General features: G+C 39.1%; 1 protein-coding gene across 3 annotated transcripts in view; it reads left to right on the top strand.

Annotated features, from left to right (window-relative positions):
• The window catches only part of LOC119661035 (glycine receptor subunit alpha-4-like), an 84,257-nt gene that overhangs the window by 25,028 nt on the left and 41,322 nt on the right, over nucleotides 1-17,907 (top strand). For all 3 annotated transcript variants that reach the window (XM_038070218.1, XM_038070229.1, XM_038070209.1), the window contains one exon: nucleotides 14,965-15,074. In XM_038070218.1, coding sequence (XP_037926146.1) covers nucleotides 14,965-15,074 — 110 coding nt within the window. The remainder of the gene's footprint in view (nucleotides 1-14,964; nucleotides 15,075-17,907) is intronic.

Raw genomic sequence — 17,907 nt, 5'->3', positions numbered from 1 at the left:
GGAACAAAAACAGTAACATAAACCATAACAAAAAGCATGATACTAAAAAGGTTTCTGAAAATCGAACTATTGCTTACAATACATAGACACATTAGGTCAAATTTGTCTGTTTAGATTATAAATTGGCTGTAACCCGACAGGTAGAATGCCAATATCAGAATAGAATCAACAGCCTGATGTACTGAATGCATATACATTATGAGCTACATGCAATTTAAACCATCATGTATCAACATATTTTACTTATTATATTCTGTATCTGGAACATCAAGCTCGCGGTTTCCGACTTTATCTTAAGTCCTTGAGTCCGTATCTACTCTTTTCCCGGTTTCTTCATGGTGTACGCTTCTCCTCATCAATCGTGGTGTATGTGTCTGAAGTGTCCAAAAGACCTAACCTGCATTCTTAAATCGGTTAACGTGGACATACTCAAGCATGCTGGGACTTGAATGGTCGAACCTAGCCACTTTGTCAGGTTGTTCGTTAGATTTTCACTTGGGAATAACAACAGCCAATTCGGTTAGTAGTTTGTACCATTCCCAAGCATCCAATTCATTTAGCATCTTTCATTTCCTTTACATCAGAAGGAAAATTTTGACAGAGTAAGCTTATTCCTAAATTTAGCATTTATAGTTATTATGAAAAACTTCTTCGTCTCCATTTTCTAACTAACCCTCCAAAGAGGAAACTCCGTAAGTAGGTAATAAAAGGTGCTCGAAATTTTATAGCTAATTTACGTACGGTCGCGTGCCCAACTCCAGAATGGTCATACATAAACTTCAGCGCTAACCTTGATTTTGAACTCAAAGTTTCTTTAGCTATAACTTTCGGTTGAGTTCTTACGGAAACGGCCTAGGAAAAGTCAACCCTTCCGGACGCCGATGCGACAGTTTTATAAGGACATAAATTCGGAATTTACCATTTGTTTTAGAAACTAGAATGTGCCCATAGGCAATAAGGAAATCGCTTTTTTCAAGTAAATGGAGTCAGTAATCTATTGTGCAATGTGCAATAAAATCTTTGATAAATCCTGATGATAGGTTGAACAAATACATTCATCATTTGATTCTTTTAGGATTCGATTATTTTACTCTCCGTACTTTACAAAAAACTATTGCATATATATGTATGCACATGTTCTTGTTCGAAATTATCAAACCAATTGGATATATGCATATAAGTTTCCCTCTTATTTATTTTATCCAATATTGCATTTTTGCGTCATTATTTACATTGTTCTCTACTCGTTATCCTTTCATTATTATAGAAAATCCTTATTTGTTATAATAACAACATTAAGAAGAAGTATCATTTTCAAACGTAACCACAGGGTTTTTCCTACAGTAATAATAATAATGAATTATTCGAACTCGACTCTTATATATGTACATATGTATATGTGTCATGAATACTTCAAACGCTTTACTGAACCTCATTAATTACTGCAGTGCCTGCAACGCCTTATTGCTCAGCTAGTAATTGAGATAAGCCACAATTTGCATTTTAAAAGGACTTTATGAGAAAATGATTGCATGGTTTCAAGTATGAAAACGCTCAAATTCAGATACCGTCTATTGTAAGGCCTTTGATTCAGCTTAGCCTTAAGAAATTCCCTGACAAATTGCGTGTTGTAGTGCTGCTCATATCGTAACGGATTAGAATAATGCGGCAGGAATTATAATTAACAGTTGCAATGAAATTTACACGATTAAAAATGCTAACCGCACCGCAAATTCATCAAAAATACCACCAATATCGGTTAATCGGTAGTAAATGCAAATTTTTTCATCCTTAACGATTAGCACTTTTTGAAAATGTGTTTTCGATCAAAACTACATAAAAGGACTAATACATTGAGCCCATAATGCAAGTATGTATGTTTTACAATAAATAGACCCATACAACTACAGTGAAGTTTTTATTTCTTTCAGCATTAATCCTGCGTTTGATCCTTATGACTAATTCATTTTTAACAATTACCAGGTGGCAAAATCACGTGATAAAATTTCATTACCGCCTTTTCAAGGGCAAGGTGTTCCATTGCAGGACTTGAGAAGTAATTTCAACGGAATGGTCAGTAGGAACTTCTTAATAGTAGAGCGTAGAATTAATGGAAGTGAACAATGCAATCCATTCATGAAGCAACTTAATTTCTTTCCGTTCTTATACGTATATTGTTTACATAGGCAAAGTCGTGCGCAAAAACAACCTCGTTTCATTTTCTATTTCAAATTATATGATTTTTACATGGCGTTTTGAGTTTGTAAAGAAATTCATTTGTCTAAGTCTGCTCATTTTTCTGTCAGATATGCAAGGATTGTCTGATGAATAGTGGCACAAATTGTTTAACACATATAAAAAGTAATACAAATTTTCAGCACCAAAGCTTATATAGGATGGAACATAATGCTCAAGTTCACCGTAGCAATAATATCAGCCCAGGCAGACAAGATAGACAAGTGTACTTGTACATTTTGTAATTGTTTTCTTCACCAATATAGGAACCATTGATTTCTTTTTTTGAGTAAACGTGAAACAAGTCAGAATACTGGAAGCTGGGCGGTTCAGATATAAAAACTTTCTCATCATTTTATGTGTGAAACTTATTATGCACGTTTTTCGCTTCGCAGATAGCTACAAATTCTAAATATTTCTTCTTCTTTTTTAGGGTTTTGTGAAAACCAAAACCTTATTAAAATCGGTTTGCTGTCTGTCTATTTGTCTGTCACAAATTTTCACAGAAACGGTTATAGTTATGACACCAAATTTGATAAAAAACGTGGGAACTGTGAACAATTACGCATACAGTGAGTTACATCATTCTACGTGGAATTTAAGGGGGTTCCCATACATGCAAAAGGGAGTTGCAAATTTTTTTACCAAATATAGTCACTTTCCGAAGCCGGTGTTAGTGTTGACATTTGTTGGAAAGATGGGAAGTGCGGAGGGTGGAAAGTGATCATTTCTTTCACGGACCCATTCTCAGAAACTACCTAACCGACAAATGATGTCTGGGCTCCAAAATACCCTCCATACCGATATTTATTCAAATAAAGTTAAAAATAGTATATTAGTATAATTTTTAGTAATTGACTACAAAATCCTCTTTAAGTTCATCCTAGAATCCCGAAATTTCGCACCAATGTAGACTATGACATAGATCATGGACCTATCAAGTTTTGTCAGTATCACGCAGAAATGAATTATCTCACAGAATATATGCATATATTATGTGCGAGGGAACAGGCGGGAGGACAGATGTTCACTCAAATCCTTTTACAGAAGAAATACAAGAAACCTTTCGTACCTGAAACGTCCAGCTTCCAGTTTCCCGACTTGTTTAGCCTTTGTCCTGTTCAGATGCGAGGTCGCTCGTCGTGATCGATTGTGCCATTTTATTTTAACAAATGCTCGATCTGAATGTACTCCCAAGGACTTCAAATCACCATGAACCCACCTTGTTTGTGGCCGACCTATTGGTCGCTTAGCATCGACTTCGATAATCAGACCAATCTTCACAATTCAATTGTCATTAGCACGAATTACCCACCATCGAAGACGGCTCTGTCGCAATTTTTCCACGATCGGTGCAACCTCATATCGATTACAGATGCTCCCATTCGGATACGCTCAAGGTCACGCCACTTGCCTCCCGCAACATGCTCTTCTCCATTACCGCAAAACAACGTTTATTGTCTTTCGTATCTGGGCAACAGTCAAAACCATAGAGGGCGACAGGGCGGACGACATTGCACCAATTTTGGATCCGAGACGCTCGTTGATACGTCGATCACAAAGAGCACCAGTTGTGGAACGCCAATTTATCCAGGTGGGGTTAATGCGTGAAGTAATTTCGAACCATAGTTCTTCACTGGTTGGTAGCATTGAGCTAAAATATTTAAACCGCCATGATAATGTCTATTTCATCGGGATCCGTTGTCAAAAATTCAGTTTTATTCACAATCTGAAACCGTGTTGCATGAGGCCATCATTTCACGTTTGGACCAATTGCTCGAGATCAGTTTTTGCTATAAAACGTCAGGAAAACATTATCTGCAGTAGCAGCAGTGTATAGAGTGCGAGACGTTGGATGTCTCATGCGATGGTGTTCATAACAAGAACAAAGAGGAATGGTGAGAGGACGCTTCCTCGAGGAACACTAACAGAGACACGAGGCAGTTTTAATAAACCCACAACACTTCAAACTTTACTTTTCGGATCGTGATAGATCAGTTGAACCCAGCGTACGAGTTCCTCTGGTACTAGGTGTTGTCGTAGATGACCAAATACAAGAGAGTTCATGAGGCACGTGGTCAAACGCTTTCTCTAGATCCAGAAATGCAAAATAACGGGGGCGATGTTTCTAACGGTGTTTCTCCATGAGTAATGGCGCCGCGTATATTGCCTCAGCGGTTCCGCCAGCTTGATTCACGGTTATTATACTAAATTATTCCTAATCCGTAAGATGATCAACGGTCGATGTTGCCTTGCAGCCAGTGATGGTGGTAAAATGTCTTATGAAAATGTAGTCAATTTGCGCTACACTGTTCCCACTATAAAAGGAAAAGAAGATGAGACAATCGTTTGATGAACCATCTTCATAATTACAAAGTCATGGGAGTCTGCAAAAGAGACTACACGCTCACCACCCTCATTGCGCGCTCCAATAGGATAGTCACCCTCTGAATTCTTTCAGTCAAGAACGGCATAAAAAACAAAAGTTATAAAGTCCGATGTGCGATGTGTGATCTATCCCAAAAAATATTTTAATATTTCCGAAAAACTTACTGTTCTTAAATATCTTAAAAAATAAAGACGATAGTGAAAAACAGCTTACTTAATAAAAGAAGAAGAACAGAATTACTCACGGTTCCATCCGGTTTAATCTTTTAGCGAGAAAATGGCCATATTTTTGTACTTTAGCGCTTTTTTACTATCTTTTTGATTTTTTTTAGATATTTTAAAACAAATAATAAGAGAAGCAGTGAGATTTGCATTGTAATTTGATGTCGGATACCAGTCGACTCAGCTGTGAATAAGTACCTGAGTCAAATCAGGGTAATAATCTCGGGCGTGTACTGTAGTGTACCGTTGCGGTCTTAAATGAAGTGCTTTAATATACTTCAAGGCCCTCATCCAACGCGCGCCAACGATTATTATTTCCGAGTTATCACAGTCTCGGCAGATGCCGGATTTTACCTAATACTAGCACTAAGTGCCAAGCATTTAGGCTCGGACGATCCTACCTACTTAAAAACCGAAGGGGCGCTGGTGGTGGTGGCCGGTGGTAGGTCAGTGGGAGAATCCGTCGAGTACCCCCCGCAACATTGAGCACGTATGCAGAATGGTGTATTTCTGCATGGTTTGAACCAGACTGTGCGAAAGTCCCAGGACATCAAGGGAAGCCGTGAGGGATTTAGGTACAATACCTGTAGCTGACAATATTATGGGAACTACAACCACCCGCTCGAGATGCCAAATTTCTTTGATTTCCCGAGCCAATGGCTCATAGTTCACCTTCTTCTCCACGTATTTCCGTTAAATGTTGCTATTATGGGGGATAGCAACATCAATAATATACGCGGAGCGACCCGTCTTGTCAACTAGCAGTACGTCAGGCTTGTTGTGTGCGGTATGGCGATCAGTCAGAACTTGCCGGTCCCAATACATGCTGTAAGCAGAACTATCAAGTACTGCTTGCGGCTCATATCGGTAAACCGGACATGTTCCCGTGATCAGCCCATGCTTATATGCAAGGTTTTGATGGATAACCTTACATACAGCATTATGTCTGGTGATGTATTGCACCGGTGCCATAACAGTACAGCCAGAAATGAGATGGTCCAACGTCTCTAACGCCGAACCACACATTCTGCACTGGTCGTTCTCCACCCGTTCTTTCATGATGAGCTTTTTATAAGCTCGGGTGGCGACCATGCCATCCTGAATGGCACACATGAACCCCTCCGTCTCAGCAAAGAGCTCCCCAGCACACAGCCATCTGTTCGACAGATGGAAATCGACAAATGGCTGCCAAAGACAATTCACGTGTTTACCGTGCATTGCCTTCGACTTCCATTCATCGATCCGCTCTTGGTACGACTTCACCCCACTCAGAGGATTGAAGGATCGATCCTTCAAGTTAAGTGAAGTCAGTCCCCAGTCTGCCTTACAGTCAGCCGCATGCAAGGGACTCGCCTGCTCTTTGCTGTAAAAATAAGCGCGCAGCGAGTCGACTTGGCGATGATGTTGTACCGCCACGTCAACCACGCCTCTACCTCCGATGTCACGAGGCAGGTTCATCCGCTCCACGCAGACTTTGGGTGATGCATTCGGAATTTGGACATAGTTGTCCGTATCCGCCGCTGGACGTTTTCCAGATCGGTCTTCGTCCACGGCAATATTCCGAATGCATAAGCCAGTGAAGGGATGGTGATTTCAGCACCAGCTTTACACGTCGCAGGAATATTATATTTTTACCCTTTAGCAATTCTTATCCCGACTTCATATTGCAAAAAAATGTTAACGTATTTTCAATATTACTGTATAAATGATCATTTTAATTGCCTTTTGAAATTTTTATCATAAAAAGTTTTGTTTAAAACCAGCATACTAATTGTTTTTCCAATATTTACATAAATATTCTGTTAAGGGAAAGTCGCACCGCGTCCTTAAAGAACTATTGTCTAATATAAATATAGTATATATATCTGGCATATACCTTTCAAAATACATGAAGGAGCGGCTGATCGCACCCTACGTCCATGATTATTGTGGGTGTGCAGGCGATGACTTGTAAATTATAATAAAAGTACCGCTGAAGCTTTCTTTGAGTTTTGAGTTTTAGCGGATGAAAAGTGCACCGAAGATTTCACTTTTAATGCGCCGTGATTGATTGATTGTTAGGGGGAATTAGGATACTTTATCACTTCCAACAAGCCGCCTTGGTTGTACATAAAGTGAATTTCCAGACGAATGTCAAATTAAGAACAAGAGATAAAAGTGTTCACGTATAAGTTGGGGAACCCATTAGGACGCTTACTTGAATAGTTTAGTTTAGTATGGTAATTAGACAATTGAAGGATATTTCGCACGATAGTAACATTTCCCGGACGTCACTCGCAAGCGAAAAGCAGAGTTGCACCTCAAACTTTGGAAAACTCTCGAACTATTTTTGATCACAGCATATATCTTCCGTAGTCATGAGGTCCTAATTCGATCGATTGTGCGGATTAGAGGCTATCGGACGACAGTTTCGTCTCACACGACAGGCACGAAACAAACCAGTTGTCCAAGTCGTTAAATGAAGAATGGAACACCAAGAAAATTTGGACGCATTTATGCACTATATACAATTTAGATTTGCTGTTTAGGTGAGTTGAAAGATTTTCTTTTCTGAAAATACGAAACTTTGCAGTTTGGTGTCATGGAAAGGTGTCGAAATTGAAGATAAGAAGAAAGGAGACAAAGAAAAAATACTTATTCGTTACCAGACAAATATTGCCAGAAGATTTAAACAAAACGGTATTCATTTAACTAGTTTCTGCTGATATTTCTAACAGAACTCTAAAAGAAACACGTATTTTAATGTCCAACAGTTCTTCAACAACTAAGAGAGAGCATTGTACATATACATATATTATCATATATCATAGCATAGCATGATACGCTCTGTAGTCATTCGAGAACCTCTACCTGTGTCAAACAAAACCTTATGAGAATCGAGTCGATATATACGGATGGAAAAATGTGCGTAGAAATTTTTCACATAGCAAAATCCTTTATACCCGAAATACCAGCTTCCGGTATTCCGACTTGTTTATATTTTCGCGTTGTCACAATACTGAATTTAGTTGCAGCAGCAACATATCAGCATACATTCAAGACACAATCTCATCATTAATTTGATCTTTAGAATTCGTTCTCGGCAAAGACCGACAAAGACGGCATCAGCGAGTACTGAAACTGTTGCCCGCAGTAACATGTACCTGCCCCAGCCGTTGTTATTTCGTAGTAGGAGCGAATGGTAAAGAGGTTCTTTTCCTTCGTCCACTTCATGCGCTGCCCGTGCATACCTGAGGATTATAGTGGAACAGCTAAAGCAGGTGGAGCCTGGTAGTCGTGACGTCAAGAAGTCAAGCCGCATTATCTATTACGACAGACGACTTCTGTCGGTTATCCGTACCAGACCTTGAATTTCTCCTTCTCCTCACTTGACAAATTGGCATTTGATACTTTAATGCCAGGTGTAGTGAGAGCTTCCTCAGTGAGTTGTCTGGAAAACTACAATTTCCTCATCGACCCCCTAAGACGCTACGGTGACGTAGAGCCATTCAGTTATCTACGGTGGATTATTTATTATTTTATTCTTATTTCTCAAACTTATTTCACTTTTATTTTATTTTTGTTTTCGTTTTTTAAGGTTTTGCAAACAAAACCTTATTAAAATCGGTTCAATGTCTGTCTGTCTGTATGTCTGTCACACGAAACTTTTCTCAGAAACGGTTATATCGTTTGACACGAAATTTGGTGAGAAGGTGGGAACTGTGAACGCCCAGACAAGCAGTCAGTGATATCTTTCTACTTTGAGATTTAAGGGGGGGGGGGGGGGGGGGGGCGGGGGGTGGAGGAGGTCATACATGTGAAAAAGGGATGAAAATTTTTTTTTCACCGAATATAATCATCAAATGAAAGGTCTCGATTAGTACTTTTCGAAGCCGGTCTTAGATTTGAGATTTGTTCAAAAGGCGAGGAGTGGGAGTGGTGGAAAATGATGATTTCTTTAACGGACCCATTCTCAGAAACTCCAAAACCGAAAAATCTTAAAAAAATTCATGAAGCTGCCTTTATATGGTGCCCCGGCCACAAAATACTCTCCATACTCCATACTCTCCCGTTCCAATTAAGTTAATAATGGTATATTACCATATTTTTCGGAAAATTGAGTAAAACCCCCCTTAAGTTTACCCCAGGGTTATAAAAGTTGGTAGTAGTGTAAAATATAATACGAATAAAAATAAAATTAGGTAGCTTCCTCCTACTACAATGTATTTTAATAGTTAGTAAATACGTGGGTAGCTTAAGTACTGAGGAAGAGAGTAAGTAGCTCTCGAAATACTTATTTACTAACTATTAAAATACATTGTAGTAGGAGAAAGCTACCTAGTTTTATTTTTATTTAGAAGAGCTACAAGCATCGGAACGATAACTATTTTTATAATATGAAGCTTATTATCGCCAAGTTTGATCAAAATCATACTATTACTAACAGAGTTACAGTAGTTCAAAGTTGACTTTACCGTGTAAATTTACTGCAACTAAATTTCAATATCACACTCAAGGGGGTAGCCAGACATACTAAATGCATATACATAACGGGCTACGTACATGGAATAATTCTACACACAAATATACTCACAGAAGAAGCAAACAAGACCTTTCATACCTGAAGCGCCCAGCTTCCGGTTTCTCGACTTGTTTACCTTGCTTTTATTTCGCTCTGCGGCATTCAAGTCTCGAGTTTTCCGTCCCCAGGAACGTCGTCGAACCGGTATCTTTCTATTTTCAATTTTGGACTTCGGCATTCACAATAATTGCATAATCTCATGCGATATCATTGTGTTTATTATGTTCTTTTCCGGCCCTAGTATTGTGATGTCTAAAAGGACCTCCTCCCCCGATTCAAAGCTAATTTCACCATCTCTTTGGGTTTTCCAGTTCTCAGTTAATGTTAGTCGTCTTGAATGGTCTTTCGACAATCGCACAATCCAATAAGTCATACCCATGTATACTATATTTTACGAAACTGATCCCATTCCTAACTTGCTTACTTTTATCTTCTAAAGGAGAGAGCTAAACTATCTACTACCTTCAGACGATCACAAACATCTATACTTATTACCGGAAATTGATACCAGAGCAAGAGATCAAAATCACAAACCTAATATTTCAGCTAGCCAGACCATTGCATCCTCATTAATGTGGCTTACTAACAGCGGATTTATCCACAGTTGCATTTTCACACCTTTATTGTGGAAAATTATGAATTTTATGCACTAGCCTCTCGATCTCGTTAAGCCAGATTTGAATCCCTGTATTCAAGGACATTTGTGATCGTGTTTGTATTGTCAGGTTTATCAGCTGCCTAGCATTAAATTAAAATAAATGTGATTATAATGAAAGTAAAGGAAAATCCATTGAAAGCTCTGAATGTGTGAGCGTCCTATTCGCCAAAAATGAGTAAACAGGAAACACAGATGTATATTATTAAGAGCTGTTTGGTCACCCCATAATAATCTGTTAATCTACCGTTGGTTGACAAGCTATAATAAAATCGCCACCTTCGTTTATTCCACAGGACTGCCCGTACGCTAGTTGATCGCGGGGTAGTATTAGCTACTAACCGTGGTTAAATTAACTTATTACGTCAAATTCCTCCTTTCCTCAGCATATTGTGTATCGCTTTCATGGATTTTGCCACCGCACTCCAAATTGTATCTTAGACTAGCATGGTCCACAATATTCGACGGTGACAACAGCGCCCCAGCTCAGTTTCCACCTTCGGCCCGAACTGTCTAAATAACGGTAACATAATCCATTTCCTCTGCAATCATCTCACAGGTAAGATGATAAGAGGTCGCCATGGCCGAAGCGATAAAGGTATACTCGAAACCCTCCGTGCTGCCTTATGAATTAAATTACGTCGTAGATAGTACTTTAAAACCTTCGGGATAATTCTGAAGACCCAGCGTTCATTTGATGAATGCACTCCAAAATGGAATCAGTCCCTGTTATCTACCGACAATGAATATGGGACTCGCCGATTAGATATGTTGGGTCACAGACGCGTGTCGACGAACAAGAGTCGTCTTGTTGTCGAAAATGTCTATAGGAGTGATACCTGTCATTACAGAATCTGCGTCGTCTATTGTTCTACAGTAGACTAATAACCGCAATGTGCTTAATCGATATGGAGATCCATTTTTTCCTATTTGTTTTTTCTCCAGTGCCAGCACCCATAAAGCAAAGTAGAGCTGGTAACATTCAAGATAAGAAGCTGACCACTTTACCTATAATTGACAACAGAGAGGCGATAGCATTGTACTCACTCCAGATACTGCTTGTTCTGTTGTCATGATGTGGCTTGAAATTTAGTATGTGGTCAATCATGACTCTTAGTTATTTGAGAACTAGCTGGGAAAATATGACTTCTTCGTTTTGCGATTAGAACTACTTCGGTTTTCTACTTAGCGAGGACGAGAAAAAGGTTTTGAAGCTAAGACTCCAATTAGGCTCCAATTAGGTAGCTGCCTAACATCTCATGCCAGAATAGTCGCCCCACCCTCATCCCCACACTGCGCATATTGTCCGAATCAATCAATCAAAAATCCTCACCAAAATTATAATGATATGCCCCAGATATTTGGAATTGAAGGCATTCCTCTTATCCAGAGTAATCACCACGAAGATTTATTGCCCTCTATTGGTGTCTCCGCAACTTCAACAAACAAATTGTATTAACTGGAGTTCTCACCTATCTGGGAAATCAGCCAGTCCAATGGCGTTTAAGAATCGCCCAGAGGCTTATTTGACTTCGGAGTCCTTATATCTTACACGTAATCGCCTGCATGGTCACTAACAAAGCTTTATTTGGGATTCCATCTTAGTTCGTTCTTTATCCTCAGTAATTTTCTTCACAGCAACAAAGACTTCTCCGTCGGAAACTTCATGGGAATCTTCTAGAAGAGTGGGTAGGTTTGCTTCATTCGGGGCTTACAAGAAAAAATGCTGATAATATCCCACAACAAACCAGGGATGACACGACCGCCGCAAAATTGTTTTTAACCGAATATATGTTTAGTATCAAATGAAAGGACTCGAATAGTACTTTCCAAAGAAAGTCTTAGTTTTGACGTATATCGGAAAGGCGGGAAGTGTGGGGTTTGGAAAATGGTCATCTCTTTAATGAGCCCGTTCTTAGAAACTACTCGACCGAAAAATTTGAAAAAAAAATCATGAAGCAGGTTTTGTACGGAATCCAGCCTCCAAAGTCCTCAACATATCAATACCTATCAATACCTACACAAATTAAGTTAATAATAGTGTAGTAAAGTGTATTACTATCTTTCTGACTAAAAACTCCCCTTAAATTTATATAGACTACACTATGAAGCATGACATCCCCAATAATAATAATCGTTGGCGCAACAATCCATATTGGATCAGGGCCTTGAAGTGTGTTAGAGCACTTCATTCAAGACCATTACGGTACATTGTAGGAGGCAATGTGGTCAGCATTGGGCTCGCCCGAAATTATTACCCTGATGTGACTCAGGTACTCATTCACAGCTGAGTCGACTGGTATCCGACATACAGCCATGATAACAAATCTCCCTGCCACTAGTGAGGTCTGAACCGCCACCTTCTGCTACGACAGCCCAACGCTCTAACCACTTGCGCCATTCGGACACCCCCAAGTTTGATCAAAATTGTTCTACTATTGATAAAGCCAAAGTAGCTCAAATTATTTTTTCGTTGCTAAATGTCAATACCACACTGAAGTGAATAGTCTGACATGCTCGTGCATCGTTCTACTTGAAACTTAAGGGGGTCTCCATACGTGCCAAAGGAGTATACATTTTTTTTCACCGAATATAGTCAGGGGTATCAACTGAAAGCTCTCGATTCGTACTTTTCAAAGCTGGTCTCACTTCTGGCTTTCATGGCGCAAGAATGAAATGCGGGGCTGAAAAATGGTCATTTCTTTCACGGTTTCATTCTACTCAACCGAAAAATCTAAAAAAGAAAATCACAAAGCTGCCAATATATAGTGCTGGATTCCAAAATACCCTCCTTACCGATATCTCTTCAAATAGAGTTGATAATAGTATATCCTGACATAAATATACGCGTGCACATTTGGTTTTCCGACTTGTTCGTGTCTTAATTAGGTTATCTGCTCCCCACACCATTATCTATTCAAATGAAGTTAATACTAATATACTGCTCTATTTTGGAAATTTTGACATACAAACTGTTCGAGTGCATCTCAATATCTCAAAAAAGCAACTACTAACAGTAGTTAATACATACGCACTACGAGCTCTATCGAACACTTAAATATTCTTACATAAAAAATCTACAACATTTTTCATACTTGAAGCATGGAACTTCCGGTTTCTGTTTTTAAGATTTTGTGTAGAACAAAACCTTATTAGAATCGAGTTGGTGTCTGTCTGTCTGCCTGTCTTTTTTTTGTTTTTGTTTTTTCTTTTGTTTTTTGAGGAAGTGGAAATCTTCAAAAGACATTGGTCTGGACACACCAGCGTATGGGATTTTTTCACTAAAACCACCCCCGACTCCCTTCCTGCCCCGCGGAACTACCATAAGGTATTACATCACGGGGCGGAGTCAACTCACTTTAGCTTAGCCACCTTACTTCTATACGCGGCGCACGTGACCGCATTTTTATCTTCTCCTCTGCTTTTCGCAGTTTAGTTTGGATAGATGCGATTGACCGCAGTTGACCGCATCCCAATTCTCTTGATGTGCTAGCATTTTCGGCACAATGTTTTCTGGTACCAGCACTTCTCCTAGAGTCTCCTCTAGATTCCTACTTTCTTTCACAAATCTCGGACGCTGGAAGAATACATGCTCTGGGTCCTCTGGGACTCCATCGCAATTTGGACAGTCGGGTGAGGTCTCCAATTTAAACCTGTGAAGGTATTGGAGATATCCTCCATGCCCAGTGAGAAACTGGGTGAGATTATAATTAATCTCACCGTGTCGTCTCTCCAACCACTCCTTGATGGCAGGAATGAGCCTGTGAGTCCACCGACCCTTTCCCGAGCGTTCCCACCGCTCTTGCCATCTATTTATGGATCTCTCCCTTTCAGTCTTCTTCATCCGCGATGAGGAAGAGGTTGGCTTCGTATTGTATGTGTTCGCCATCTCATCTGCCAAGATGTCAATCGACATCATTCCAGAGATGACATGCAGCATCATCTGAGACATTCTGAGGTATTCCGACTTGTTTTTGGTTAAAATGAGCCAAGAACTTTTCGCAACGACTTTACTTTATTTTTCACTTTCCCACACTGTCTTCAATATTTGCTTCATATGTGAACTTGCTGGAGATTGTCTTCTTTGTGAATATGCTTCATTATATCAGAAATCATTCTTACGTCTCTGGAAGTACATATGGATGTATATGTTCGTTTGCCACAAATACGAATGAACAAATCAAACTTTTGTGTTTTTTTGTCTTGAATATTATTCACTCAGGTGATGATGAGTGTCGTATTGCAATGTAAGTTTTCCGCGTCAGCAAAGAAGATATAAAAGAAATAAATATCATACATTTTCAAGCACTGGGGAAGCCCATCATAGACTTTCGTCTATCATAATTTATTGGAACCAACCTTTATTTTCTTTTCGACGAATATTTCTTCAGGAATATTATGGATTCTCTTTTGTCTTCTTTATTTCCACATTATCACATTTTCTATTAAATATTTGGATTTCTCTGAGGATATTGTGAGCATTTTTTTCACTCGTATTGTTAGCTTTGATACTCACCTTGTTTACCGTGGTCGGAATGACCCGTCTCATCTTTTGCAACTCGACGACCCTTTGGTTTACTTGCAATATTTCTCTTATTCTTACGTTTTGCAATTGACCACCACACTTACTGGGAACTTAACTTGTAAGGTAACTGCGTGTTATGTGATCCAACTTAGCATTTTTTTTCTAGAGTCTAGTATAGTGTATTTTTAACAATTCCTATGACCTATGCGGTTAGAAAAAAAACCAACCAGAATTATGGAAAGCCATGGTTAAAACACAATCCTCTTCATAGCAACTCCTTCATACCTTAAATAAATATCGCCCACTTTTAACAATCGCAGCAGCTCAAATTTATAGGGTAATTGCCGCTTAATTAACGACACGCTTTCATATTTTCAGCCTACTGTTCTTCCTGCTTAATATGAATTTCACGTCAACAATGTCGCAGCAACGTAACTCATCTTTGGACTATGAAACTGATGAAGGATACGAAAAAAACCAACGACCCAGTAAGTATTAGATCTCAGTAGGCAAACACGGTATTATATCCACCCATATACTTATGTACACATCTAGTAGGTATCTATATGTATACCAAGCAAGTTCATTACAACTATCACATTCATTTTCCGTGCTTCACCCCTATTCATCCTTTCACGATTTCTGCTCGTGAAGGAAGTATTGAAAGGTGAGTGGGAAAAGGAAACGATAGAAAGGCTGGAATGACGTTAAATAGAAAGGTCAGTATCATGTTGTGACGTACAGTTGGGATAGTGTAAACGGAAATTGGTTTTATTGAAGAAATTAACTTGATAACCATTTCATGGCCGCGATGGCCAGTTCCGCTGTATTGAAATCTATAAATATTTATGGTGCAAAGGGTAAGGATAAAGCTGCATGAAGCACTTCTTCAAGGTGCAGTCTTATGGGTTTTTGACACTTGACTTCCATTGTATTTATCGAAAATGCATTACAAAAAAAAGATGCAGCGGCAATCTGTATCCCTTAAGTGATTGCCAAAATCTTTTCTTTATTATGAAAGAAGTAAAAACTCCTCTTGACACTAGTTCCGAAGATTTCAATCCTACAATAGCTAAGAAAGACAGTAAGTATCCAACTGCAACTCGAATATCTTAGAAGGTGAACTTTCAAATCAACGCTGGTGTTAGTATGCCCACGTTTTGAATCTCACAATAATTAGAAATGTCCCTCGATAGAAAATTGGCGCAAATTGCTCCACGCTGCTTATAAAGTCTTTTCAAATGGTTTCTGTTCTGCATTTTCTCAAGACTAGATACTAAAATCTTCCTCCTACCATTCATGTGCATATGAAGGCACTTGTCATACTTGAAAATCCGTTCAGCCCTGACCTCGATCTAAATGATATACTCGTACATATTTCTGCCCCTTAACATGAACACAAAGCTCATTGAGTTAATTTCCATTTGACAAATTGAGAAGGGAATACTCAGCAAAACTAAAGTCTGCCAAACGAACTTTTCAGTGTTCTCTGATACAGAAATGTCAGTAACGATTTTCCGGCGGTATCCAGACGTACACAGCAGAAGGATTATCGTGCGAGCATTCCATGTCTATACCAGCATGAAACTGATAAAAGTACTGTAGAGCAAACAACTTACCATGTACTGAGTAATAACTTTTGTGAAATGCACGTACCGAATCTCTCTAATGGGCCACACCTAAGCAATTTCACAACAGCCAAGCCTCTCATCCTTTCGCAATAGTGGATTTTGCTATTTTCGGGATAGAATGAATCATAAATGGACGTACATGTTACCGCCGTAGTCTTCTGTCAGGAGAGCTAGGACTAGTTTTTTGGGAGTATGTTGGTTAGTGGGTAATGATTGATCAAGGTAAATGGACGTATCGAATTTCCAAAGTCATTGATTACCAATTAGATGTAAGCATCGATTAAGGGTTCAACGTATCGTGACCTTTGTTCAAGCGCCAGGCATGACTGTACGATTGTCGCACAATGCTTCCAACGGATGTCGAATTAAGGACAACAAAAAGATTGAAAGAAGGTTACTACAATATATGAAATACTATCAAAAATCGAAATGGCGCGCTTAAATTTGTCTCCAATATATAAAGAATGTGGGAAAAATAAGTTCCCAAACTAAATATCAGAATAGACCTAGAGATATTTCATTTTGGAGAGAATATTTGTGAATTAGTTTCTTCATTTCAAAGGAGGAGGAACTTTCTATGCACGTTTTTCTTTCCGTACATAACCAAAACTTTAAAATAAATGTTACGTCCATTCTAAACATTATCTATTACCGTATTCTGATGTGTTATGCGAACATACCTATCTAAATTTAAATATTTCCTCTTTACTTTATCCGCCAAAGCGTACTTTGTACATATACGTATAAGTACAAACTCCTATATTATCACTTATACGGATTCCAAGTTTTCAACTTCTGGGACAAATTTAGAGTTGGATTTGCATATAAGTCTCTAAATCATAGTAAGATGCTATTATTTACTTGATTTGAACAGATATTGGCATGGGATGTATCTTGAGGCCTAGATGTCATATACCTAAACGCATCATTCTGACTTTTTTCAGATTTTTCGGTTAGATAGGTCCTGTGAACGAAACCTGTTTCACTTTTCGGGGCACAGATTTTGAGTCGTCACTCCCCTATGTTTCACACAATATGAAAAATAAAATCATATTACTTGCGACAACTATATTAGAGCTAACGTTCTAAAGCGTGATCCCCTACATCACTGTCAACACGCTTACCAGGCAGGACGGTCAACTGAAACTGCTCTGTATCAGCTGACAGAAGTACTACAGGATACCATAGAAACAACAGAAATTGCACTGTACGCGTTTTTGGATATCGAAGGAGCATTCGACAACACATCGCACACAGAGATACAAGATGCCCTGAGCCGCAGGGAAGTGGGAAACACCCTAGCATTATGGATAGGCAAAATGCTAGAAAGCAGGCAAATAGAAGTACCGACAGGTACAAATTCTATTGACATGAACACCATTCAAGGCTGTCCACAGGGTGGGGTACTATCGCCGCTGATGTGGAGTATGGTAGTGGATGAACTCCTGAACGTGTTAACAAATACTGAAATACAAATCCAGGGTTACGCGGGCGACATTGTTTTAATCTGTAGGGGCAAATATGAAGGTACCCTATGTGATAGAATCCAATCTGGACTGCCTGGAATGCCTGGTGCAAGAAGCTGTAGGTGTAGTACCATTCACTAGGAGGCGCACGCTTAATCACCTGAGAGCCATAAGATTACATGATATGGAGATGAAACGAAAAACGGAGGTCAAATATTTGAGAA

This window comes from Hermetia illucens, chromosome 1 (genome assembly GCF_905115235.1).
Source record: "Hermetia illucens chromosome 1, iHerIll2.2.curated.20191125, whole genome shotgun sequence".
Classification (NCBI taxonomy): Eukaryota; Metazoa; Arthropoda; class Insecta; order Diptera; family Stratiomyidae; genus Hermetia; species Hermetia illucens.
The sequence above is the reverse complement of the archived record's forward strand: the minus strand, read 5'-3'. Positions and strand labels throughout refer to the sequence as shown.